We start from the raw sequence: 25,286 nt of genomic DNA on the forward strand, positions 1-25,286 counted from the left end.
TTGAAGAGGTGTCTCCTTCTGCAGTGGTCCCCAGCCCATTCAGCTGTCTCCTCCCTACAGACTTCGGGCCCCTTGAGGACAGAGGGTGCCGGTGCAGGACTTGAAGCCCGTTTACCAAGTGAGTGAAGAGGGTGCTGCGGACTCCAAGCCATCTCCACAAAGGACAGGGTCGAGCAATGGCCTCAGCTGCGGCAGGACAGACCTGGGTTGGGCGGGTGGAAGGGCTGTCACCGAGGAGCTTGAGGTCACACAGTAGACCCCAACCCAGAGGAGGAGCCGCAGAGGCAGAAGTGGCCATGCAGCCCTTGGTTCTGTCCAGCCTTCAGCTGGGGAACCTGCCTCTGTTTGGATGCAAATGGAAACAGTGGCTAATATTGGCTCACTGTGTGCCCCAGCTCTGCCCAGTGCCCTTTGCCCACATCAGCTTTCGTTGGAGAGTTAAACCCCCAAGCGTGGGAACCGAGGTGGTCTGCATTCAAAACTGTGCCCCGAGGCCCTAAACGGGCTGTGCAGTGGCCCTGATGTTACCGTGCACTTCATCTGTGTTTCATCATAAACCGCCCCAGAAACCAAGACGTCTTGGAGTTTGGAATCTTGTGCCAGGTCATCATGTGAAGGAACAACGGTTTAGATGGGGGAAGTGGTTTGGTCAAGTTAGCTAAGGGGAGCTCCTATCAGGATCTGACTTCCCTCCAGTGTTCTTTGCACTGCTCTGCGCCCCGTCTCTGGAAGATCTACCCAATTTCATCTAAAGATGACGGACTCTTTATTTGAAGAAAAAGGGAAACTTGAAATAGGGCCAGGCACCTCCAGCCCATCCTACCATCCCATATCCAGCAACAAGGGTGCTCGAAGCTCTGACTCACCAGCCCTTCCCCACGCCCAGCCTTGCCCCAAAAGGCCAATACCTGAGCCCTGGCCCCCGACTCAGGGGGCTGCTGTGTGTGCCAATGGCCTTGGCCTCAGCACCCAAAGCTTTCTGCTGGAGCGATCAGATTTTGGAGTGACCCAGGGCCCACTGCAAGCGACACCCTGACTGGAGCCACTTCCCTCAGTCTGGCTGCCCCATTTGCAGACAGGGAGCCCCCCCCCCATTTGCAGACAGGGAGCCCCCCCCCCCCCGCCGTGTTCCCAGTGACTGTGAGCTGAGCTGGCAGGTAAAGCACTGGGTACAGGGTGGTGGTGTCTTTCCTGTTCCTACGTGCACCTTAGGCCCCAGCTACCTGGCTGGCCCTATGGGCGAGGTGCCCTAGAAACGTCCATACAGAACAACCTGGCCTGGGTTCTGACAGCCTGGGCTGCACCCCGCCTCTGCCTGCAGGGAGGCCCAGTCCAAGCTGGGCTGGGGGCAGCCCCTCTCGGTTTCCTTCCGCGCTGTGGCCGGGCTGGGCTTTTGTCATTCAGAGCCCGGGCCGCGCTCCCTCCCTGGGGTCAGGCGGCCACTTGCAAACCCCCAAGGCGCTCAGCTTGCCGCAGGGTCCCCGCCGCCGAGCCAGGTGCGTCTGCGGAAGTCGGGCTGGGGGCGCGGAGAGGGGGGACGGGTGGGCTGAGGGATCTGAGTCGGCCCGAGCGCGGGCCGGGGGGCCGACTTAATGGGATCTGGTCGGTGTAATCTCATTTCAGCTTTTGTCATTCGGACGGCCGAGGAGCCCGAGCTGGGGGGCCGAGCCCTTTAAGAGGACGCGCGGCCACACCAGAGCGGGACAGGCATGACAAAGGCGCGGGAGGCAGTGGCGGGAAATAAAGAGATGAAGGCTGGGGGTGGGGCGCCCAGCGTGACGTCTGCCCCCCAGGCCGGGCTCTGCCCCCGGCTTCTTCCCGGGCCCTAAGCAGCTCTCCGGCCGCGGGCGCGCCTTTGAATGGGCCCCCAGCTTGGGACTCCGGGCCCGGGAGCCTGTCCCCGGCAAGGTCGCGCGGGGCAACCGCACGCGGGCCGACGGCCTCCCTGCCTCCTCGGAACCGCGGGGTCCGATCGCGACCTCCTTCCTCTCTCCCTCGAGGCCTACGGGACGCGACGGTTCGGGCAGAGCCAGGGTCTCCCCGCGCTTTGGCCGGAGCTGCGCCGGCCTCGAGTTCCTCTCCCTGGTCCGGTGTTTGGCCCGGCTCCGGGCCGGGTCTGCTCGGCGGGAGGGGGTAGATCCGGCCCCCCAGCTGTGTGTGTTGGGGGGAAAGCTCCTAGAGGAGGAGGCGGGGGTGGACCTCGGGGGCGGGGAGGGGAGCAGCCCAGAGTCCAGACCCGGGAGAGCTCCAAGGCCGGGGTGGGGTGGGGGGAGGACGCCATCCCAGAGATCAGAAAGGTTAGGGGTGTGTGCGGGGAGCTCAGAGGTCAAAGGGGACGGAGTGCGCTAGAGGGTGGGAGGTGGAGGCCGGAGACCAGAGCCGGGGGCCTCCACGCGGTGGGACAGGAGTGGAGGTAAAGCTCCGAGGCGCAGGCCCGGCTTCCCGCGGGGGAAGGTGCAGTGCGCGCCCCGGAACGGCTCCTCCAGCGGGGTCTCGGCTCCTCCAGCGGGGTCGGACTCTTGGCTCTCCGCGATCCAGGACTTCCGAGAAACTCGGCAAAGCGGGCTTAGACGTGAGAGGGGAATCGCACAACTACACACATGCTAACACTCCCCGCGCGCTCACACACCTGCCCACACTCACACCCTCGCTCATCACAGAGCCGACTCCGCGCGGAGGGACACCCTCGCAGGGAACTTTGGCTCAGAGCTAGACATCTGAGCGCCGGCTGGAAGGGCTGGGGTCGAGGGGCGGCACTCCTTGGTCTGGTGGGGCGGTTTTTGGAATCCAGCCCCGGCCTTGATGCGCAGCAGCCCCGGTGCCTGTGGCGCCTCTCGCCCCACCTGCACGGAACTTCATAGAGCTTCCAGAGTCTCGGGCCTCTCCTCTCCTCCGCGGGCAGAGCCGGCGGTGCGCGCCCCACCTCCGATGCAAGCAGATCGGTCCAGAGTGCTGGCAGGAGACCCTGGGCCCAGTTACCTTGGTCCGATGCCCATCGAAGGGAATGTGCTCCCAGACCTTTCCCCAAAGCCAGAGAGGGTGGAAGTCAGCTTAGGTCTCTCACTTCTGAACTGTTCAAATCGGCAATCAATTTTTATGATGTAATTTATAATTTATGCAGGTTGTCTTCATACATATGGTGTTGCTTTTGTGTGTCGGGGTTTCAGGTGCTTTATTACTCTGACGGTGTGATTTGCATTCATGTTTGGTTACCAAGATCATATTTCTCCTGTTTACACCATAAGGGGCCGAAATGAAGATTAATGCCACCTCCCTTTGCCCGGCAACTCCTTCCCGGTAGACCCCAGACCTCGGCTCCCCTCTAGACCTCAGAGCCCGGCATCCAGCTTTGGCAGAAAGAGGCCCCGCTGTGCCCTGGCTGTGTGGGAAGACCTGGCACATCAGAGGGTCCAAGTGGACCACCTGTTCCTGCTGCGCATGCCTGGGCAGAGGCCTGGGGTCTCCCGGGACAGAAATAGGGGCATATACACAAAAGCATCCTCGCCAGGGAGGCTGAGCGCGGGCACGCCACTAGGCCGCGTGGTCACCCAAGCCTCCTGCAGGTGACAAGAGAAGGCAACCGACTCTGCGGCCAAGGCCGCGGAATGCGCGGCGCTCCAACCACTAGAGACCCCTACTCGGGGCCGCCACAGGGAGCTGAGAAGTCCCCGAGGCGAGAATCAGGCGGTGGTCAGATCCTGAGGCCTCCAGAGTGTCCCTCCCGGCTTCCTGCGCACCCAGCAGAACCCTCTGCCAAGGGGGACAGAGCGCCGCTCTGCTTGGGACAGGCCCGGGGCCGGAGGGAGCGGCCCGGAGGCCCTGTTCTAGGCTTGCCAGACACAGCTGAAATGATTAAGCCAATTAAGCTCGAACAAACAGACGCAAGACAGAGCGGGCACTGACCCTGAGAGAAAGGGTGGGACGCAGGCGCTCCGGCCAGCTACACGCCTGTTGCCGACTGGCCGGCGCGCAGACAGCCGTAGAATCGGGATGGTTCCGCCAGGCACACCTGGTCTTGAGAGGCCTAGAAGGCCACCCCACCTCACCTCACCCTCACCCCACCCTCACCCCCTTTAGCTGAAAAGTCCCTGCGAAATACCACCCTGGGTCTGGGGACTGGGCGGCAAAAACTGGGCGCAGAAGCGTGTGCTGATCCTCAAAAATTCCAGCACGGGTCTGGGGTGGGCAAGTCCAAGCCCTGGTGCTCTGAGGGGTTCTCCCAGCCCCAGCGGGGAGCAGGGGCAGGAGGTTGCTTAAGGCCCAAGACCAATCTAAGAGGGCCCTGCCCCCAGAACGTGGAGACGCGGCTGCAGGTTTTCAAAGTACCCTCAGTTCTGCAAAGGCCAGGGGCACCCAGCTCCCCGAGGCTAGGGCCTAGGGCTGGGGCTGGGTGACTATTCCTCCGCACCACCGCCCCCCGCCCCCAGGATCCCTACCCTGGTTGGTGGATGCAGGGTGCGGACAGGCTTCAAGAGCCCTAGCGCAGGGAGGGGGTGGGTGCAGGTCCGCGGCGCTCCCAAGCGTAATTATTTGATCTGCAGATGTAAGTGGGATTTATTGTAACAACAAATATAGTGATGTCAAAACCCAACCTTGGATTAAAGCCGGCAGCCAAAGGGGAAGTGTATTAATTTCCAACAGCATCTCAGGCCAGAGCCTATTAGAACAAGCTATTCTTCAGGCCCCCCCATCAGAATTAATCATTGGGAGTTAATTTGAAGCTCAGACAAGTTGCTGTTAATTTAGTGCAGAGAGGACGGGATGGAATAAAAAGCTGAGGTGCTGGCCGAGCCTCGTGGGTCTCATTAATCAGCCAGCTGAGACGGCCTGGCTTGATTACAATTTGCAAAAAAATTCATTAGGGCCCGGGCGATTGACAATTTTTCTCTCTGCCTGTGATGTGACTCATTAGGCAGCCAAATGAAAGCCATGATGACGGCCATGATGACAGCTGCCATCAAGCGCCGCTTGTTTATCTTCCTCCCCTCGGCCTGTCTCTCGGGCCTGGGCCTCCGCGCTGGGCTCTCAGGGGCGCCCGGTGTTCGGAGGTTGGGGAGGAGGGAGGCGGAGCCCAGAGAGGGCAGGGGGGCCCAGCGGTGGCCGGTGCCACGGTGTCCACCAGGCTGGGGTAGCCCCAGGCCCTCTACTGCTCCTGCTTCCAAAGGCCAAGGACCAGCGCAGCTGGGGTGGGCCTGGGAGCTTGAGCCCCGCCATGAGGCTCCCTGAAGGCACCCCCCGCCTTGCTAGGGAGCTTCACTTTCCCCCCAAGGTTTTTGAAGCCAAGGCTTTGGGCCCCTCCACTCTGTGCCTCCCATCCCTACCATGGGCTTTGGAGAAGGTGGGTAGGGGTTACACCTGTTATGGTGCAAGGGTACATGGGATGGGGGGCACGCCAGGCCAGGATCTGCGGGGAGTGCCCTGCTCTCAACACCCGGGGTTCCTTCCCCAGACCCGGAGCGCCAGGTGGGGGCGTCCCCGCCGCGGAGGCCGCAGCCCCCCAGATCCTCAGGCCCGGACTCTGCGCCACCGGCCGCGGTTCTGCCAGGGGCACATATCCGGCCTGGGGATGGACAGGCCCGGGTGTGGGAGGCGGGGACGGCGTCTCCACGGGCCTCCATTGCTGCTGCGGCGGCTAGTGGCCAGCGGGGACCTGCCGCGAGCAGATGACGCCAACGGGCGACCCGGGCGCGATCACTGGCGGGCTACCGGCGGGAGCGGCGGGGCCTTGGGGACCGTGCGCCGGGCAGGGAGCGGCCCGGGCGCTGGGTGGGGGGCAGCAAGGAGCCTCCACAGCTCTCCGCTCCCCGCAGAGCGGACTGAGGCCCTCGGAGGAACGGCCGCTCAGTATCACTGTGCTCAAAATCCAAGCCCGGGCCATCTTCTGTCCCTGGAAATCCTGGGAACGCGGCGGAAATCGGTGTCTCGGTCGCGCCCGGCCCTCACCGCGCGCCTGAAGTTCGGGCTGAAACCTCTGTCCCCAACGCGCCTCCGCCGCGCAGAGGTGACGGGTCGTAAGCCGTATAAATTAAGTCAATATTAGTATTGACCCACGGCGATGGATTTCGCCTTCTTGGACCGAGAACCGCGGTGAGCGAGGCGCGCGGCTGCTTCGCAATCCGTTCCCCGGCCTCCATTCTGAAGGCTGAGGCTGGCGAAGCCGCCGGCTTCTCTTCGCTCTTCGGGCTGCTGGTTTGGTGGCCGCGCGGGCTCTGGCACCGCGCCCCTGGGTCACCCGCGGCCTGTCCGCGGCAGTCTCCGGAAGGCCTGGCCGCTCGCGTCCGGCCGGGCGCTTCGGGTCGGAAAGGAGCAGCGCGCGGGACTGGCCGGGCTCGGGGGGCGCGGTCCGCGGTGGTCGGGGAGCGGGATTGGGAACCCGGACACGCCCCTCCCGCGCCCTGCCGGCCGCGCCCCCCACCCCGAGGAAGGGGAGGTGCCCAGCTCTCACCCCCAGCCCCGCGGACCGGCCCCCCAACTGGCCGGCGTTCCTCGGGGTGGGGCGGTGGTCGGGTCCCGCCCCGCTCCGACCCCGCCCGGAGAGGGAGGTGCCCGGCCCGCGGGCGTTCAGAGCCCGCCTCCGCCTCCGAGCTGAGCGCTGCCGGGAAGCCCAGCTCGGCTAGTTGGGTTTCTGCTCCTGTCGGAAGATCACGCCCGGAGGCTGATTTATGAGTGCTCGGCCCTGCCCCGCGAGCGAGCACCGCTTCTTTTCGGGTCCGGGATGTTTGTAAGGAAACGCGTTCCCTCCCCGGCTGTCGTCGATTTAGAGAATCAGGAGTTTGTGCAAAGCCACCCATACCCGCACTCACTTTCCCTCCTCCTCCGGCGCCCACCTCCTCTGGCCAAAGTTTGCCAGCCTCCTAGGTACTGGTTAGGCTGAGCAGAGGGTAAGATGTTAGATTTCTAAGGTGAAAATTAGGTTTGCTCAAGTTGATAACCCAGTTGGAGCTCTTGCTGGCCTATTTCAAACCTGGTGAGGTGCTATGCGGCTCATGTCCGGCCAGCTTGAGGAGGCCCTGGACACGGGGTGTTCATCCAGTACTGGTCTCAGACCAGCTGCCTGGCCACACGCCGGCAGGCGGTTCCCTCTAAACAGTCAAATCTGGACAAACTTATGAGACCCAAGAATTGGTCTTTTCCCTCTCTCTCTCCTTTTTATTATTCACAAGACTGAGATTGTTTTAATGTCATAACTTATACGAAAATAAGCTACATTGAAATAAATTAAACACAACGGAGACGTGCTTCAGACATGGCTCATAGGATATGCAACCCCAGGAAAGAAAGCCAGGCAAAACCAAAGCAAAGCGAATTTCCAGGCTGCCCCAAAACGTCTGCTTTTCAGTGAACTAAAAAAGCCAGAATAGAAACAAAAATAAGTGGAGACCCCAGTGTTTGTTCTTGCATGTGATGTTTACCTTTGGAAAAGTATGGAAAAGTGGCTGCTATGCGTGGCAGGTTTACAGCAGAGGTTTTGTTCTCTTCTGGAATGTGGCTGGAGGACATTACTGGGTAGTTGGGTCCCATAACTTTCAAAATACAGCAGCTGAGATCCAGTCTATATAGATATCTAATGTACAAAGTAGGATAGTATAATAAATATTTAGTGTGTCTTCAGGTGTAGCTGTAGCCCCTTCAAAAGCAGTCTTTCAAGCCTGTTTAATGAATATACTCTCAATTTGCTTGGGATGTCCGAAGTTGGGGGGTGACTTTGAGTTCTGCTTCAAACACGGTGGAGTCCACCATGGAGTTCCCTCTGGCACTGTGGCTTCTCCACGGTGGTCCAGGCCCTGGCCCTCCCTGGGCCTTCAGGGTCGGGCCTGCTCCAGCTGCTGATGCTGACTTCTAATGGCGAACCTGCTGACGTGGACGGGGATGGGGACGACGATCTTGGGGTTCCTGGAGGGCTCCCCTGTCTTGGAATTGGCATTGCCGGCTTTCACCCGTTTCCACTTGGCCCGGCGGTTCTGGAACCAGATTTTCACCTGCACCTCGCTGAGTTTGAGGGCGTGCGCGATCTGTGAGCGCTCGGTCAGCGAGAGGTACTTTTTGCAGTGGAACTCCTTCTCTAGCTCGAGGAGCTGCTCGCTGGTGAAGGCAGTCCGCCGCCGCCGGTTCTTGCCCGTGGACGTGGTGCTGCCCGCGCCGCCGCCGCTCGGCTGGGTCTCCTCCAGCGCGTGGCCGGGGTCTTCCTCCTTGTGAGCCGCCTGGCCAGTCAGATTGTCATCCGAGCTGTACTCCAGATCGCTCTCCAGCGAGAAACTCTCCTCCTTGCCCTTCGGGTCGTCTTCCACCTTTGACTCGTCTTTCCCTTGCCCTCTGACAGCCCCGACTGAAAGCAAAACCAAACGGCGTTTTATTACGTTTCGCACACTGGCCTTCCTTTCCCTTTCCCACCGTCACTCGGGCATTTTCCCCCCTTAGCGGATTGTCTTTCTGTGACATTAACACATTGTGATTTCCTGGCCTTTGAGGGGTAGAGAAGGGGGGGGCGTGAGAAAGCTCAAGGGAGAGGAGGAGACAGTACAGGCGACGGCCCTTTGCCCAGAACCATCACTCAAGGGGCCACCAGGCCTCCTCTGCACCCTCCCAGCCTCCCGCAGCTTAAGGCAGAAGTAACAGGAGGCGTGAGGCCCAAGAGGGCGTCCTCTTTGTCCCCGGGGTGGGGGCTGGGTGAGGACTGAGGGGGAGTTCACGATTCATCCTGCCCGCCCACCTCCCTCCGCGCCGCCGCCAAAATTCTGTGAACTTCAATTTCATCGCAGCCAGAGCGAGGGCACACGGAGGTGCAGATCCCAGACCATGTCGGTTTTTGAGACAGATGATGTTGGTCAAAGGGAAGTTTTGTAGCCTTAGAAGAAGTTCCCAACGGACACCCCAGCACACACATGGGGACGCACAGCCTCCTAGGAATCCGATTCTCCCAGGCAAGCAGCAAGCCCGGTAAAGGAGTTTAATAGGTCTGGACGCCCTTCGGCACCCTCCCTGCAAAGACGCGCAGCCCAACCCCCCTCCCCTAAAGGTTGAAACCTACCCGGGATCCCAGGTCACAGCGCTGGAGATGGGGGAGTGCAAGACTCGGCCAAACTCGCCAGCAGATAAATTTGCCGCTCAGAGCAGCAGCTGGCCCGGGGCTCTGAATGCGCACACCGCCCCCCCGCCCCCGAGCTTGTTGCGTGGCTCTAAATGCCCTCCGGAGGCCCCGCTGCGCAGCTCCGCTGCATCCTCCGGCTCCTCAGGCCGGGGGATCCGGGGCGGGGGGCGGGCGGGGGCTCGGCCTCACCCCTTCGGTCCCCGGGGGAAAACGGAGCTGGCGCGCCCCCGCGCCCTCCCGCCCGGGTCGCGCGCGCCGCCGACTCACCGAGCGACGCCTGCACAGCCTCGGCCGCGGAGAAGGCAAGCAGCGAGCCCTCCTTGGCCAAGAAGCCTTTGCCGTCCTCCGCGTCGGCTTGCAGCGCCTCCGCCTTGTCGAAGTTGCCACCGCCAGGCAGCGGCTGCGGCGCGAACTTCCGGGCAGCCGCCGCCTCCTGGTGCTGGGGAGACGCGGAGAAGCCGCCGGGCAGCGTGGCCATGAGCGTGGAGGTGAGCGCCATGCCCTGCGCCAAGCTGGAGCAGAAGCTGGTGGGCAGGCTGGGGATCTGGTGGTGAGGGTGCGCGGGCGGCAGCGCCGGCTGCAGCGCGGCCTGGGGCAGCGCGGGCGGCGGCGGCGGCGGCGGCGGCAGCACCACCGGCCGGTAGGGCATGAACATAGGGTAGCCAGTGTAGACGAAATGGCCGGGGCTGGGCTGCGGCGGGGTGCCGATCAGCGAGTCTATGCTGAAGGCGGTACTACTCCCCAGCGGGCGCTGCATCATCATCAGCGACGGCGGGAACGCTGCGCTCATAGACGCGCTCGGGGGAGGCCCGCGAGAGGCGAAAAGTCCCCGCGCCGCGCCGCCACCGGGAAGCCCGCCGGGCGCCGGGAGCACAGCTTGGTGCACCGGGCAGGGGCCGAGCGGGACCCGGAGAGCAGATACCCCTCAGTCCTGGGCCCGCTGCATGCCTGGCGGGAGCGGGTGCGGGCGGTGCGCGGGTGAGGCCGTGCGCCCCGGAGTGGAGCGGGCGCCCGGGCCCCGCGGGGCTCTCTGGAGCTGCCGCCCGCCGTTTGCCCGTCGGAGCCCGCGCGCGTCGCTTCCGCGGCCCTCGGCCCGGGCTCGCAGCCGTCTGCGCGTCCGTCTGTCTGGCTGGCTGTCGGTCGCCTCCTGCGGGCCGCTGGGGAGCGCGCGAAGCTGGCGCACTTGTCTTCGGCGGGCGCCAGCAGCACCTTTAAATCGCGCTCCTCTTTCTCATTCACATTTTGCCTGCTGCCTGGCCGGGCTCCCCTCACGTGGGGCCGGGAGCCGCCGCCTATTGGCTGCGCTAGGAGTGGGCGGGGCGAAAGTGGGGGCTCCGCCCCTTCCACCAGGGCTGGCCGAGAGCAGGCAGTGGACGCCACGAGCGCAGCGCGCGGCCCGGAGAGCCGGAGCTTGTGCGCCTGGCCCGCGCCGCACAAACTTGAAAGGGGCCACTGGCACCTCCTAGTCTCGAAACTCGGGGCTCGGCAGCCTCAACGAGGCCGCCTCCGAGGGCGGCTTTCGGGGCTAGCGACGGCCGCGTCTAAACCGCGGGCGTTTTGTTTCTTTGGTATGTGCTTTGGAACAAACCTGCTGGGTGCTGCTGCTGCACCCGGGGTCCGGGCGAGGCTCCCGGAGTTGGGGGCAAGGTCCTGCCCCTCCAGGTCCGCCCCTAGGGTGCCGGCCGGGAGCTAGCAGCCCCTGCCCGCCGCGGGGAACCCGCCGGGTTGCTCGAGGCGCCCCCGCGTTCCCGGCGGCGCGGGGAGGCTGCTGATGCCCCCATCCCGAGCTGGGCCCTCCAGTGAGCGATCCCTTCTCATTTTTCATGACATTCTTAATCATCGCACCTATTTACACACTTTGCCTGCGCGCACCAAAATAACAGCCACGATAATTATGATAATAAAGCGAGTCCTTTATCTGCTCCATCCTCGGGGAGGAAGGGGGGAGTTGCTGTGCCTCCAGTTTGTATAACGTGAGATTATCCTGATGAAAGCTTTATGATGTTTGCGCAAATAAAAGCTGCGTTTTGTAAATAGGCGCTAATTAAGCACGTTGAGAACGGAGGGAGCGCTCACCCCGGCGCCGCCGCCAGGTTTCCAGCGCGAGGACTCGAGGGTGCGCGGTTCCCCTTTGCCTACTGCAGGATGCAGCCGATTCCCTCAAGATGTTTCCCCTGTCTCCACAATGGTAAAAACCCAGAATTTGGGAGTAAGGGAATTGGCGGGGTTGGGGTGGGTGTTAGGAATGTTCTTATCCCCTTCACCATGATAAAAACAAAACTTTCAGCTCTTGTATTCCTTTTTAAAATGGAATCCTTTCGTGGCAAGGGCAGACCGTGCCAAGCGCGCCAGCGCGCGCGGGGCTTCCACGCGCCTCCAGGGCCTCGGCTCCAACTTCCCGGGTCTAGACGTTCGCCCGGAACGGCCGACAAGCACCGGACTGGGGAGGAGAGGAGAGAAGAGCACTGTTACGCCGGTCATTAAAAATCAGCTCACGCCAAGGAGCTAGTGGTTGGGGAGTTGGCCCGTGTTGGACGTGTGCTATGTATCACTTACAAGCACATTTAATTGGAAGATAAAGATAAATCGATCTTTATGAATTTATCGACCTGATTCTTTGAAGCTCTTCTTTCTCGCTCTTCTTCTTTCTCTGGCTTTAACCCGAAGGCCCCCTGGGGGACGTCTTAATCCTGGACCACCTCCTCAGCCGGGAGTCTGGCCGGGGACCCACTGCCCACCCAACGGGCCCTGGAGGAGTGAGGGGAGGGTGCATCCTCGGCGCCCCGGAGGGCTGAGAAAACTCGCTGTCCCCGCCGCCAGCCGCCCTCCCTCTCCTCGCCTCCTCCCCCCGCCCCCCCACCGGGACAAAGACGTCTCCAGCGCGTTTCCCCACTCCAGGCCGCAGTAATAGATGGCTCCGGCCGCAGGCGGTTTGAAAGGAATTCATTAGGACGCTGCCTGTATTGCCTCCTCTCCCTTCACGCCCAGACCCCGAGGTGGCTTAGGCGGCGAGAGGGGAAATGAATTCCCGTTGGGATCCACGGGGAAGGAGACGTCTGTGGGCTCTGTAAGCGCTATCCCTCTTTCTCCACTCCTGCAAAAGAAGCACAAGAAGAAAAGGAAAAGAAAAAAAAAAAATCGAAGCCCAGGGCAAAAGTCTGGTTTCTTTATGAGCATAATAAATACTACCTCTCATTATGAGATAGTTACAGTCACACAGTCTTGGGCAGGGTTACCTTGTTTTTTGAATAATAAAGAAAAAAAAAAAACGCTCGACTGCTTGATTTACGTTGATACAGCCGGGTCCCTTCGCTGCTTGACACTGGCATGTCTGTGTAAGCTGTTACTCATTTTACCTAAGCAGATTTGCCATCCACTTTGCTATTTGGGCGTAAAAATGTTGTTCTAGGGACTTCCGTCCCCTGATTACCCTCCAAGGGACAGAGGTTCCTTTGATTATTTTGGTGATAATTCCACATTTAAAGTTCAGCAAGAAGATTGAGGTCCACTGAATTATAGGTACACTTGAAATAATTTGGTGGCATATCATTTGCACCCATAAACTGCCGTGGAAAGTATTGACTACAGGGGTTATAGTACTAATCTGCTTTTATTAGTGAGTTAAGAGAATTCTCATCAATATGAATTTTATTTACTAGTGTGCTTTTCCTCGAATGCAGTGCAGTCATATTTTCTCATCTAATGCTTAACTGCTTAGCAAACGACTGTTCGCGTCATAAAAGGATCCTTGTGTTTCGCCGTGATTAACAAGATTCATTCAGGGCACCTGAGCTACCTACAAAGCGTTCAGAGCGAGGGGACAGTGGATAATAAAAGCCTTTAGAGTTTTTCCACTGCTCCTCGGAGAGATTTCTGGGCAGCGAGAGACAGGTACATCGCTTATCCATCCTTCGGATTCCGACCTGCCTAGCTCGGAACTCCCTCCAACTGTAGAGCTCTCGGTGATTCAGCTCGGCCCAGGCTGCGCGGGAAAACCAGCCGGCACAGACCTTTGCAACTTTGCCTTAGGTGTCCCCTGTCCCCTCCCTCCGAGGAGGAAGAGCGAAGGATGCACCCGAAGGGAGACCTTGCATCCTCCAACTCCAGTTAACTTCTGTGAACTTTTTTTCCCCCGGGGAAACTCCAGTCGGGATGAAGTTGGCCCAGCCCCTGGACACTTTCCTCGGCCGGTGCCAAGCTGGTGTCAAGACCGTATTAGGCCACTTAAAACATCAGACGTCAGTAAATGTGATGGTAATTAAGTTGTCGCCACGCTTCGGGGCTGTCCCAGTCAGCTTTTGCACGCAGGTGTATGGAGGCTGAGTGTAAAATGCTCAATGCACAAGTAAATGAATATTCATGCAGCAAACTTGTGTCGGCCTGTCGAGTCCAGCCCGGAGAAGGAAGCACCGCGAACCGTGCGCTTGCACGATGCCGCCAGGGTCGAGGTCCCGGGTGGTCGTGGAGAGAAGGCAGCGTGGGAGCCCCAGGTCTCCGTGGGTGCGGAGAAACCCGCGGGCATGGCTGGCCGGGTGCTCCGGCCCGCCGCCCAGTCCCAGGCTACAGGCCGGTTTCTGGGGCAACCATGTTGTTTTTATTTATAGGGACTTTGAGTGGCCTGATCATTAGGTCATTGCCGCAGCTCTTGCTCCTGGCAATAGTTGGGAAATAGCTTGGGATGGGTTTTATTTATGGAAGGGCAATTGGGATTCACACCCAGCTAACCCAGAACAGTCCCTCCCAAGCCCAAGACGCACTTACAAAGGGGTGCTTGTGTAAAATTCCCCATCAGACACACCAATTTGCAAGTAGCAGAAAGCATTGAAGCCTCATCTTTTTTAACTATTTTATTCAGCCATTTTTTTTTTTTTTTTTAAATCTGAAAGCCCAAAATAGACTCCATGTGGTTCTAAGTGAAGTCAGCCCTTGGCTGGCTTTGAAATAGCTCCTGCAATTATGTAAAAGAGCCATTCACCAACAGAACGGAATTAAAAGGGATCTCGCCCGCTTCCCTTTCATTGCCAACCTCTCATGTTTGGCTTTTCAAAGCACTTCCAACACGATGTCTTTCTCCAGGACAAAAGGCAGAACAAAAAAAGTCCCCAAACTTGTAAATTGAACGTCAAGGGAACTTTAAACAATTTAAAGCCCATAAATAATGATAAAGGGGACTGGCAAAAAAGGCAAACCCATTCAATTAATAGAGTTTCCCAAGCAAAGATCAAGTGGTTTATAAAATAAAAGTCTTTGGTTTCATTATTCTGCTCCTTGGCCGTGCAGAAAGCAGGACCAGGGGGGTTTTCTAAAGCGCCCTGAAGAAGAAACACTTTGCAGCACCGTGTGTGCTGCGACATTCTTCTGTAGAAAGTTTTGCTTTTTGTCGCCCACCCTCAAAATAGCAGAAACAAAACCGCAAACCAGAAACGTGAAGAGTTTTTTTTTTTTTTTGCATTTCCTTGGAGAAGTTGGAAATTGTTCCCCGCAGGACTGCAGTCGGGGAAACGTGACCCTCACACCTGCGCTGCCCTCCCCACCCCAGCGCGGAGGAACAGGCGGAGCCACGGCCGCGTGGCCCGCGAAGCCGAGCCCTGGTGGGATCTGGGGACCAGGGCGGGGAGGTCCTGCACCTCCCGGGAGCCGCGAGACTGCGGGCGCGGACGCGCCGACGGCGCACCCAGACGCCAGCTGCGAGCGCGTGGAGCTCGAGGTTCCCCCGCACCCCACGCGGGCCTCGGCTCCAGAGCCGGGGTCCAGACGTCCAAGGGCGCAGGGAGGGGTCCTAGTTCCTTTTCAGAATAGCCCCGGAGCTTGGAGTGGGGAGTTCGTGAGCACTGGGGGTTTTGGATCGCCTGACACCTTCTTCCTGGAAGCCCCGCGCCCGCGCTCACCACGCATCTCCCCGGGAGCACCCAGCCCCGGCAAAGCGGATCCTCAGCGGGGACTGAGCCCGTCCACCCCGGAGCTCCCAGGCTGGGAGGAAGAAGCATCGGGCGGAGGCCAGGCCGGGAGCCGGCCCGAGGGCTGTAGTTGCGGGGCCGAGGCCTCGGGCGAGGGCCTGGCCGCCGGGGGAGTAGCGCCCGCATGCTTCCCGCGGGGCTGGCTCTGGCCGCGCGTCTGGGAGGCCGCGCGAGTTCACGAACCGCAGGCCCGGGAGCGCCGGGGAGGGAGGCGCAGGCCGCGCGGCACTTCTCACCTGCCTTTATCTCTACGCATCTGCCCCCTCGGATTCCCGCGGCCCCACCTTTCGGGGACTTCAAACGCGCCCCGCTACCCGGCGCCCGACTTTCATCTCCCCGCACAGCGGGCATTGTTTGCGGGACTTCACAGAGATGCTAATCCCGGGGCCGCGTAAACGGCGGCCCGGGAGGCGGGCAGGGAGCACCGAGGGGTGAGGGGTGCGCCAAGCCTGAGCCGGGGGCCTTGGGAACCGCCGTACTGGCAACCCTCCTGGAACGCCCGGGTCAGCTACTGTCCCCCCACCCCCGTCCCATCCCGCCCGCCTTATCCGGAAGGCGCCGGACACACTGTGACGGTCCGGGGCCAGACACAGCCGGCGTCCAGTGGATGCGGAAGTAGGAAGCGACCGATGGCCGGGGCTCAGCAGTGCGCCCTCCCAGCTTCCAGCTCTCGGGAGGAGACCGCGTGGCCCGGGAGAGCCCGCCAAGGGACTCAGGCTGGAGCCTCTGGGGACTCCTGGGCCCTCGCAAACCACGGCCCCAGCAGCCACCCCTCGATGGCCCCGACCCCCTGCAGGGCTGTTGTCTGTTAAAGAGGACGAGGTTTACCTAGAGTTCATCCATTTAACCCTTTGGGAACCACACTGGAGGAAGCGAGAGAGTGTTCGGATCAACTGCCACCACAATCAAGGGCGCAGCTCCGACTTCAGCTTCTACGGGGACCGATAAAAAGCAGAGGTGCTCCCAGGCGGAACTGCGTTTCTCCTTTCTCCAGAGATGCTTGCAAAGCAGGGCCCGCATTTCCTCTGGTTACTGCCCCCTCCGATTAAGAAACTGTGAGCCAGAAAGGATGTCACCGGACAGGGCAGGGCACTGGGTGTAAACAGAGGGGAGAGATGTTGGCTAAATGTGGAGGGAGAATTGGGACGGCCTCTGTTCCTCCTAACGAATCCCTCCCGTGGATTTCTGGGGGAAAGGTCATCGTAAAAAGTTCGCTTATCAATAAGCTCATCCGGGAACCTCAAGGGTAGGTATGTCTGTAACTGACCAACCCAGCTCCACGAGGTTTTCCCAGAGGACGGCTCTGACTCTCAGGGGAGGATTGACTTAAATGACAGATGTTTCCCATGGGAGGACAGGAGCCGGTGTGGGCTGATGGAGGTGGGGAGAGAGCCGTTCTATTATAATCAACCATTAAATGGAACTAACTGTAGATGTGGAAGCCACTTGAAAAGGTAACCAGGAACACTTCACTTATAATAGGGCACCCAACTTACAGAAGCATGGAAGAGAAGAGTGCTTACCCCCAAACCACTGGGGTGGACCCATTCCACATTGGAGGAAAATTCCAGTGTAGATCTTTGACTTCTTGTATGAGGGGCTTGAAAGCCACCAAGAACCAGAGCCCATGCAAAGGACAGTCAGTAGAGGCTGGCCACAGGACTCAACTCCCCCTTCCTCGACACTCAGACTCCTTGAGCCCTCACCTCCCCAGGCTTCTTTGCTCACTGACCTGAGGGTGGGTGTAAGTCATGGGCCACAAGGGGGTGAGCCAGCTTTCTGGGCATCTGTGTTTGCCAAGCTGGGACAATCCACACTGTTCCCTGGTTCGATCATACACACCCACTGTCCTCATTGCTCCTCGTCACTGCCTGAGAAGGTTGGAATCATACCAGGAGGAGGGAATCCTTGTTTGTAGGTCTCTAAACAAACCTCTAAAACCTGCCGCCTCATGTCCCCCAATATACAACCCCTCCTTGGTGGTGACTGCAGAAATAATTGGAAATGCTGATCTCCTAGGCCTCCGAAGCAAAAGAATTTCTTTGAATTTCCTCCATTTATCATCTGAAAATATACAGAAGGCTCAATTTGCATAAGTTTGCTACCAACAATTGTATCTCCCTTGTGGGTGCAGCCTGAAGTCCCCAAACTTTAGAGAAAGAAGGAACCAAGAACCAGGATAGAGAGCAGAACTTAATACCGCCCCTCCCCATGTGTTTTCATTTAGGGACCAACCTGCTTGAGCATATGCAACCAGACAGGGAAATGAGGGAATGAGGAGCGCAGTTCTTTGAGACACAGTGGGAAAAACCCCGAAAACTTTAGAATGCTGTCCCCACACCTCCCTAGGGGACATTTCTGGGTTTTGTAGGAAATGAAAATATTTTGCACGGGCCATGTTGCCCCTTGTGTGTGTGGGTTTGTTGAGAGAGTGTTTTGTTTTGTTTCTGAGCGACGAGCAGAGCATTAAAGAAAGGCTGCTCATGTCTCGGTATCTAGTCTTTATTCTGCACGATGACACCCCTGGGAGGGGAGGTTATTCTCATAGCTCCTTCACACCCATGTACTGAGGTGAGCTGTCCTGAGGTGATTTTCACCTGCAGGGGACATTGCCACTGACACCAGCAGAGGGGCTCCGAGGCTGCTTCTGAAGACTCCCTTGGGTGTCCCTTGCCTGCTCTGACCAGGTCACAGCAGAGCAGCCACAGACCCCATAGCAGGGCACAGACCCCATAGCAGGACAGTCACAGACCCCATAGCAGGGCAGAGGCGAAGGCTCAGTGAGTGGGCTCCTTCAGGCCGTCTGCCCCGCAGCTCACCTCCTGAGCATATGAGGCTACCTCATCTCTTGCTTGTTATAATTTTCCCTCTGTCCTCAAGTTTCTCTTGGGCCCACTTAAACTGCAAACAAAACGAAACAAGAAAACCCCAAAAGACTTAAGAGATGAGAGACTTCTTAAAGTTCAACTTCATTCTTACCCCCAAACCCTTAAAATTCAGTTCGTTCAGTATATTGTAAGTTATTTGGAAATTTATACTTCAAAATGTAAAGAAATGGATAATTTATTGTGGAAGCAAATTTCACATTGATATTTTAATTTTAATAATCTAACAAGGTTACTTAATATCTGTAAACAGAAGTCAAATAAGTGTTATATATTAATAAATTAATGAGAGAATGGCAGGAAACAGTTTTAAGACTTTGAAATTTCAAAAATATTAGTGTGAAAAGCACCTTGGGTGTGTAGCGCGCTCGGCGATCTAGAGTGCCGCCTATGTGTCATGCGGATAATGGCATCTGCTTTAGGGCCTGTTTCGGCTCTGCGGTTCCAAGGGGACCGAAGCGGGCTCCCCTTCTGCGGAATTAGAAGGGCCGGGGAGTCTACCTTTTTCATGTCTACAACTGCACAAGAAAAAGTCCCAATTTCTTTTCATTATAAACGTCTAGGCTACAAGAGAAGGCTTTGTCACAAATGAGGGGGTAAAAATCAGACTTGCATGATTGCGCAAGGCCTTAAGATATACGATCAGATTTTGGACGTGATCATAGAAAACCCACATCGTCTCTCTTTAAACTCCATGTAAAGTTCTCCTAGTTCTTTGATTCCTCCTGAGCAGGGCCTAGAAGCGGAAAGGATAAGAAACCCTCTGACACCTGGGCCTGAGGGGCCTGGGTGCATCGCTGAGTTCACCCCGGCCTCAGTTTTTCCATCCGCGTAATGGGCGGGAATGCCGGCTCTGTCTCATCAGCGGCCTGACTGCATTCCTAAAACGCAGATAATTAACAGATTGCTTATGTCACGGGTGGTCTGAACTAGATCGCGTAGCACGCGGCGGCAGGGCGCCTGGCCCGGAGCGAATGCTCGGGAGGGTCTCTAAATTGCAAGCGCGCCCGCCAGCCCCGGAGCGCTGCAGGTGCTGGGTGGACGCGGGGCCGCCAGGGCGGCAACCCTGTGTGCTCAGAGCGAGAGTATCAGTTTGAGGCAGCCTCCGATCTCAAGGCTCCTGAGCACTGAAAACAAAGCACCGGCCACCAATGAATCAGGATGCGGGCCAGTATTTAACGACACACGAGGCCTCCCCCGGGAGGAGAGAGGTCCCGAAGCGCCACCCCTGCGTCGGCACAGCTTGCCTCCGACAGTCGCCGGCCCCGGAGCGTCCCTCTGCAGTCGGTCCTCATCACCAAGTTTAGCATTAGAAGGGCGCTAGGCACTGCCTGCCCAGGGAGATGACTTCTCTGTCATTTCAGATTATTTTACTTTAAAGAAAATATCTGTAAACTGTGTTCATGTGCTAAACGAACAAAGCTCAAATACATTCCTCTTTGGGGAGGGGGTGGGCAACCTGAACACTTTGACGTCTTGCTTCCCCCCAAACTCCATCTCCCCAGGGCCCCCATCCCGATCCCATCCCGGCCCCGTGGGGACGCTGCGGGTGGACGAAGCTGGGGGGCGGGACGCGAGCTGCCAGCCAAGGACCAAGGGCTGACCCGCCCTCTCCGCTCGGCAGCACTCTGCTCTCTCTGCAGGACCCTGGCTCGACGGCGCCCCCTGCGGGCCTCGGTCGGGATCGGCCCCTCGAAGCCGGGAGCCGGGCTGGAGGGTCGCCGCGTCAAGGTCCCCGCCGGGACTATTCCCTCGCACTCCCAGACTTCCGTTCTCTGAGCAGCCGGGCCTGATCTCGTTTCAAGTGTGGGGGGCGATTTTACCGCACCCCCGGCTTGCTTTTTTTATGGAAAGGGGCAAACATCCTCCAGTTTAATGTGGCCCAATTATCTCGTTGGCACGACTTAAAATGTCTCTCTTTAATTCATTTCAATCTAGTAAATATGCTTCGGCAAGTAGCTAATTTCTTAGGGCTGTCTTCGCCTCGTCGTTTGCATATAAAGCGCGTCGGAAGTCGGCCCCATCTCCCCGTGCAAGGGTCACAGGCAGCTGGGCCGCCTCCTGGGGGGCGGGGGTTGCCTGAGTTCGGCCGGGAAGTCGCAGCAGTGGTCAGCGATAGGGCCGGGAGCCGGCGTGGCGGGGCACCGGGGCGGGGAAGGGGACAGGCCCCCTCCCCTGGCCCCCCGCTGCGCCGCCCCGAGCCCCCTCCACTCTTATCTCCGGGAGGGGGCGCCCCTTGGTTGCCACGTGGGCGCGAGGGTCGGGGGCGCATTTATCCCCAAGTGCGTTTATTAAACCGCGTCTGGAGATAGATGAACGCGGATACAGGGGCGGATATCGCAGCGCTCTGTTGAGCAATCTTCTGGCTTTAAATTCCGAGTAAAAGTCTCAAATATTCCCGGGTCAGGGGGGCACTGTCTCATTAAAACCACTCTCGTCCTGAAACTGCAATGCAGACATTAAAGTGCAGTATTTTTCAATTAGAGCTGACGAATTCAATCAAAATTCCATAGATTAGGATGAAATGAGGCATGGGTCATTTACAGGGGAATTTAATTGCCGAGCCATTAGACAAATAGTATATTTGCCATTCCCGCGTTATCCATCATTTTCGACATCAATACCGGGGCCGTATCTCCCCGTCCCGCAGCCGCCCGGCGTCGGCTGTAAACACTCCCTTCCCTGTATCTTCTGATTATATCTGATTTCATTTAGGGCCATGGGGGATTATAAATGTTCACGCAATCAAGTTCATTAGGACTTCAAATCGCATTTCTGATTGGGATCGCTCTGCCGCTGTCCTCGGTGCGCCTTTCAAACCCCAGGACGAGGCTTTCAAAAACATCTTTTTGAATTTAAAGCTTCACATCCTTTTGTCTTCCGACGCCCCCTCCCGCCTCCCCCCGGGCGGCCTTGCGCTCCTCTGGCCTCCTTTGCGGGGGAGCAGCCCTGAGCCCCGTCGCCCTGGGAGCGGGGCTGGACCCTCACACACCCAGGCTCGCCTGGAGGGGGGGGGCACGGCGGGCTGGCCTAGCAGGTCTTCCCCCCCCCCCCATTAGATCCCCCTCGAGGCCCACCCGGAGAACCTCCCCCGCGCGGCCACGGGGCACTCAGGATCCAGAGACCTGGGCCAGGCGCGGGAGGACCCGCCCCGCGTGTTAGCGGATCGCGGGTGGGTGCGGACCCCCAATCCCTTACCCCTGGCCCCGCGCCGCAGGTTGTAAGTGGAGCTCCGGGCGTATCTGAGTCACGCGGCCGTAGGCCCGTGGGCAGCTACTGGGCCCGACCCTAGGACCCTGAGGACTGACACCCGGAACCCCTCTCGGGCTGGGGTCTTTCACTCCAGAGACTCGGGTTGGGGCCGTAGCCTGCGGAGCAATTCTCCCTCCTTATTAGTAAACCCAGGAAACAAAGGAACCGACTCTTCCGGGGAGAGCTCTCGACAAGAAAGGCTCAAGATATCCCTTCCAGCGCAATTGAAAAATAATAGCGTAATATTAACTGCTTCCCATAAAAATATACTTTCACAGAGATACAGTTACAAGAAGAAAACCCTCATTTTACCCCCGTACTTTGTGCTCCTCGCTGTTAGCTGCCTCAGTAATTTAATTGGAATGAAACGTGAGAAATGTGTCATTTTTGAAGAATTTATGCATCACTTCCTAGAAATCTCATTGTGTTAACTAGGAGCCCACTGCGTTCTGTTTAGAACCCATAATCACATTTTTATGTGTCTGTACTAGGAGTTAATGTGACCTCCTGTTTTTAGCAGATAAAAAAATGTTCTTTTTCCATAACATGTGCATCAAACTCCAGCTTGCACAAAGTACTAGAAAATCCTGTTTCCCCAATGTTTCCCCAACTTACCAACTTTTTTCAGAGCAGGGAAAAGATATGTGAATGGGAAAAGTGCCTACCAAATGAATAATTACACACCGAATTAAAACCCTGCATTAAACATAGTCGACAGCAAACACTGCATTCTCAATCATGTTTATTGCTTACAAATTGCATTACAAAGAAATCTACTCTTTTTATTGGAGTGATTAAGCAGAGTGTTAGGACTGCAGAAAAGCCATTCTGGAAGATTAGATGAAGGCTGAAAACCCAGCTAGTTACATTGCAATGGTGAATGTATAATTTTGTTAAAGAACACGATGAACACATAAATGAGTTTTGGGCTGTCATTATGGCATCATAAAAGAGACAACTTAAAATTATATTTATTTATAAACACATTGCCTGTAAAACGTGCATACTTAATACAAAGGAAGTAGGCAAACCCATAATCAATATTTTAATTACGGATTTTTAAAATTATAGCAACATAATTCTATATGATATGTCACGATTCTATAGTTTTCCTATACTCTTCTCCCCTTTATCATGTGAGCTAAAATCTTGTTTTCTTCTGATTCTGGGGAGAGCCGGTTGGTGGGCCGGGTAAGACCGTTTGCTTATGGCGCCACCTGCAGGACTCCATGAAAATAAGTTTCAACGCTGGGATCCTCCCGCTGGGCTCTAGGAATTGACCTCATTCAGGCTTATTTTTTAGCAATTTAATGAGATTAATTTTTGTTTTAAATCAGACCGATACTGGCAATTTCAAGACAAACCCTGGAGTTTGAAAAGCCGACTGAAAGCCAAAAATAAGACGTGACCTTGATCCTAGTTGAAACTTTGGGACCCCTGAATATCCCAAGTGCACATAGAAAATTTGACTAAGGAATAATTTATTCTTGAAATAATGGAATAAAAGATGCAATATTCCTGGTTTATCACTTGGTCCTTGGGCAGCTCTTAAAAGATGACAAGCACTTGGCAAGCTAATAACATCCGCAATTGCGGCGATTAAGCTCTCTCTCAGATGTCTGCGTCAGGACCCGTCACTGGAGCAGACCCGCTCATTCTCCAAGCCTGTATTTTATACCGTTTTTGTAGAGGGTTAAGTGTTCTTTGCAAAAGTTCAACAGCCTGCCCCATCAACATGAAAACGTAAGGGTTATTTCGGAGACGGAAACTGTGGTGATTACATACAGTTACTGGGATTAGCAAATGCTTCCTAAACAGTCAGTGGTTTTGATTTTCTTCCAAACATGCGGAGTGGATGATTGTCATGTAACTTAAAATTAAATGGATTTAAAGTACACTAATAAGAGAAGCCCAATACCGCCTTCAGAATTTGAAACATGACACATCACACCATGCCATGTCCGTGCCCTGCCTGCCTGTGGGCTGTGGGTTGTGTCTGGCCATCTAGCTGTGCTGTGGACATCTCATCGTGTCCAGGGTATGGTCGGGATGGAAAGGGGTGAAACTTCTCAGGACCATTGTTGGCAGAGAACCTCATGTGTGTATTTTTGAATTCTCCGTGGTCCGATGACAGTGTATAGTCAAAGATACTCAAAGTTTGAGGGAAAATATTCCTCTGCCATCTTTTTCCTTTTTAGTGGAAACATCATCTACTCTTTTATTACCTTCTGAATTTTGAACCATGTGAATGCATCATTAAACACTAAATTTAAAATTTAAAAAGTTTAGGTCTTATGGAATTGAGTTTATGTAATATACTCAGAGAGAAAAATAATGATGTTTAATATGAGCTGTTTAAGAATGGAAAACACTTTTACTCTTTAATAAAAGAAATACCAGGGTATGTTTTGTTCACTGGAAAAGAAGACAGACAAGATAATTCTAGCTGCAAAGCAGAATGTGGTTTTGGATGTTTTTCTCAGCTAACTTACTTCTCTCCCTCCTTCCTACCTTTTCTCCCTCCCTCCTTCCTCTCGTCCTTCTCTTAGTCTTGTCCTTCCCTTCCTTCTCTCTCCCTCTCCTCTCTTCTTTCCTCTCTTCCCTTCTCCCCTCCTCCTCTTTCTTTCTATGTGAATTATGCAAGTCCCCTTCATTTTAGAACTTCCTGCCACATGACCCATAGGGCAGAGCTAGACAGTCATCAATACCACAAATTTTTTCAGTTATTTTATTTTTTGCTTAACAAAGCAAATTGCTAGCAGTAATTAAATTCTGAAAAACTAGGAATGAATTCCATCCCATTTGATGGTTAAGATAACCCCCAAACCACCATACTTGCCATTTTTGTCCCATGCACTCATGACCATACATCAGGAATCGTTTTCAGCACATCTGGGGCCACTAGAACCCGGGTGATTCAGAACTAATTTCTAGTGCCAGTTTATTTCCTATTTTTCTGTGCAGCAGTCACGTACCTGAGTTGGGGGCAGGGTAAAGGACTTCCTGACATCTTTAGAAGCCCTGTTCATTGCTCTGTTTCTGTTGCACATGGGTCCATGTTGACCAACTATACCGGAGGTACTGGACCCACCGCATATGGTATTGGCCGGCGGGGGAGGGCGGAGTGGGTGCTCATCGGGGATGTCACGTGAGTGTGTCACGATGCGTGTGTTGGTGAGGGAGGCTGCAAACTGCCCACACTGCCACCTGCCTTGGGAACAGGGGCCCTCATTCGATGCAGAGGTGAAGCCAGAGAGAAAGTGGAGAAAGGGGCCCTTTCTCTCCACACCTCCCCTGATGTGCCCAAGTCTCTCCAACAGCCTTGCTAACAAGTTGGCCTTCTTGGCTTGGCTGTGAGCTCCACTAGGAGCCTGTCTTGTTAATGGTGGGTCCTGAGCCCTAAGCCCTGGGCTCCACCCCCAGCAGGCTCGGGCAGGGTTGGTTAAAGGAATGAACAAATGACTGAACGGATGAGTGAATGGTTTATCCCCAAGGAACTTCATGGATTAGCTCTACCTGGGAGCATCTGATTTTTAAAAGAAAATTCTTGGGGGAGTGAAATAATGAATAAGAATTCCACAGTGGTGGAATTTCGGCAGCTATGGGGAGATGTCTGGGGCTCACTCTGAGAATCATGTTGTTTTTAAGCTGTAATTCGGGGAAAAACATGTTTTTGAAAAATGTAATAATTGGTCATTATTCATCAGATTTTTAGAAATTTAAAGTCAATGTGTTTTAAAAGAGTCCTACTTTGTTCCGGGACTCCAAAACATATTTAAAATTTAGTGCATTCAGAAATACAACCTGTTTTCTAAGGAGGAGCGGGGGTGGAGAGGGGAGGCTGAAGAACAGGCTGAGTCAGGCCGCAGGCTCACTCAGATTCTCGTTTGCAAAATCCCGTGAGGACAGGGCTCCTTAGGAGCTGCTGGGGCTGCATTTCTTTTTTTTTTTTTTTTATTTTTATTTTTTTTTTTTTTTTTGGCTGTGTTCGGTCTTCGTTTCTGTGCGAGGGCTTTCTCTAGTTGCGGCAAGTGGGGGCCACTCTTCACCACGGTGCGCAGGCCTCTCATTATCGCGGCCTCTTGTTGCGGAGCACAGGCTCCA

The 25,286-nt window shown here is 56.2% G+C and overlaps 1 protein-coding gene across 2 annotated transcripts; it reads right to left on the reverse strand.

Moving 5' to 3' along the window:
- Nucleotides 1–7,170: 7,170 nt before the first annotated feature.
- GBX2 (gastrulation brain homeobox 2) lies at nucleotides 7,171–10,007 on the reverse strand. 2 transcript variants are annotated; one of them, XM_036858986.1, is made up of 3 exons: nucleotides 9,352–10,007; nucleotides 9,029–9,049; nucleotides 8,087–8,326 (listed from the first exon to the last, which is right to left on the reverse strand). In XM_036858986.1, exons 1-3 carry the CDS (start codon nucleotides 9,876–9,878, stop codon nucleotides 8,218–8,220), a joined length of 657 nt encoding a protein of 218 aa, XP_036714881.1. In that variant the 5' UTR covers nucleotides 9,879–10,007; the 3' UTR covers nucleotides 8,087–8,217. The 2 variants fall into 2 exon arrangements, with proteins under 2 accessions (XP_036714880.1, XP_036714881.1); XM_036858985.1 differs by lacking the exon at nucleotides 9,029–9,049 and having other exon boundaries at nucleotides 7,171–8,326; nucleotides 9,356–10,007.
- Between the last annotated feature and the right edge of the window lie 15,279 nt (nucleotides 10,008–25,286).

The sequence above is a fragment of the Balaenoptera musculus genome, chromosome 7 (assembly GCF_009873245.2).
Source record: "Balaenoptera musculus isolate JJ_BM4_2016_0621 chromosome 7, mBalMus1.pri.v3, whole genome shotgun sequence".
NCBI lineage: Eukaryota > Metazoa > Chordata > Mammalia > Artiodactyla > Balaenopteridae > Balaenoptera > Balaenoptera musculus.

Bases quoted from the DNA above. Each gene is read 5' to 3' on its own strand.
- GBX2 (XM_036858985.1), bottom strand. From the start codon at position 9,878: ATGAGCGCAGCGTTCCCGCCGTCGCTGATGATGATGCAGCGCCCGCTG. The intron at 8,327-9,355 runs GTGAGTCGGCGG...TTTTGCTTTCAG, and splicing joins GGCTGTGCAGGCGTCGCTCG to TCGGGGCTGTCAGAGGGCAA.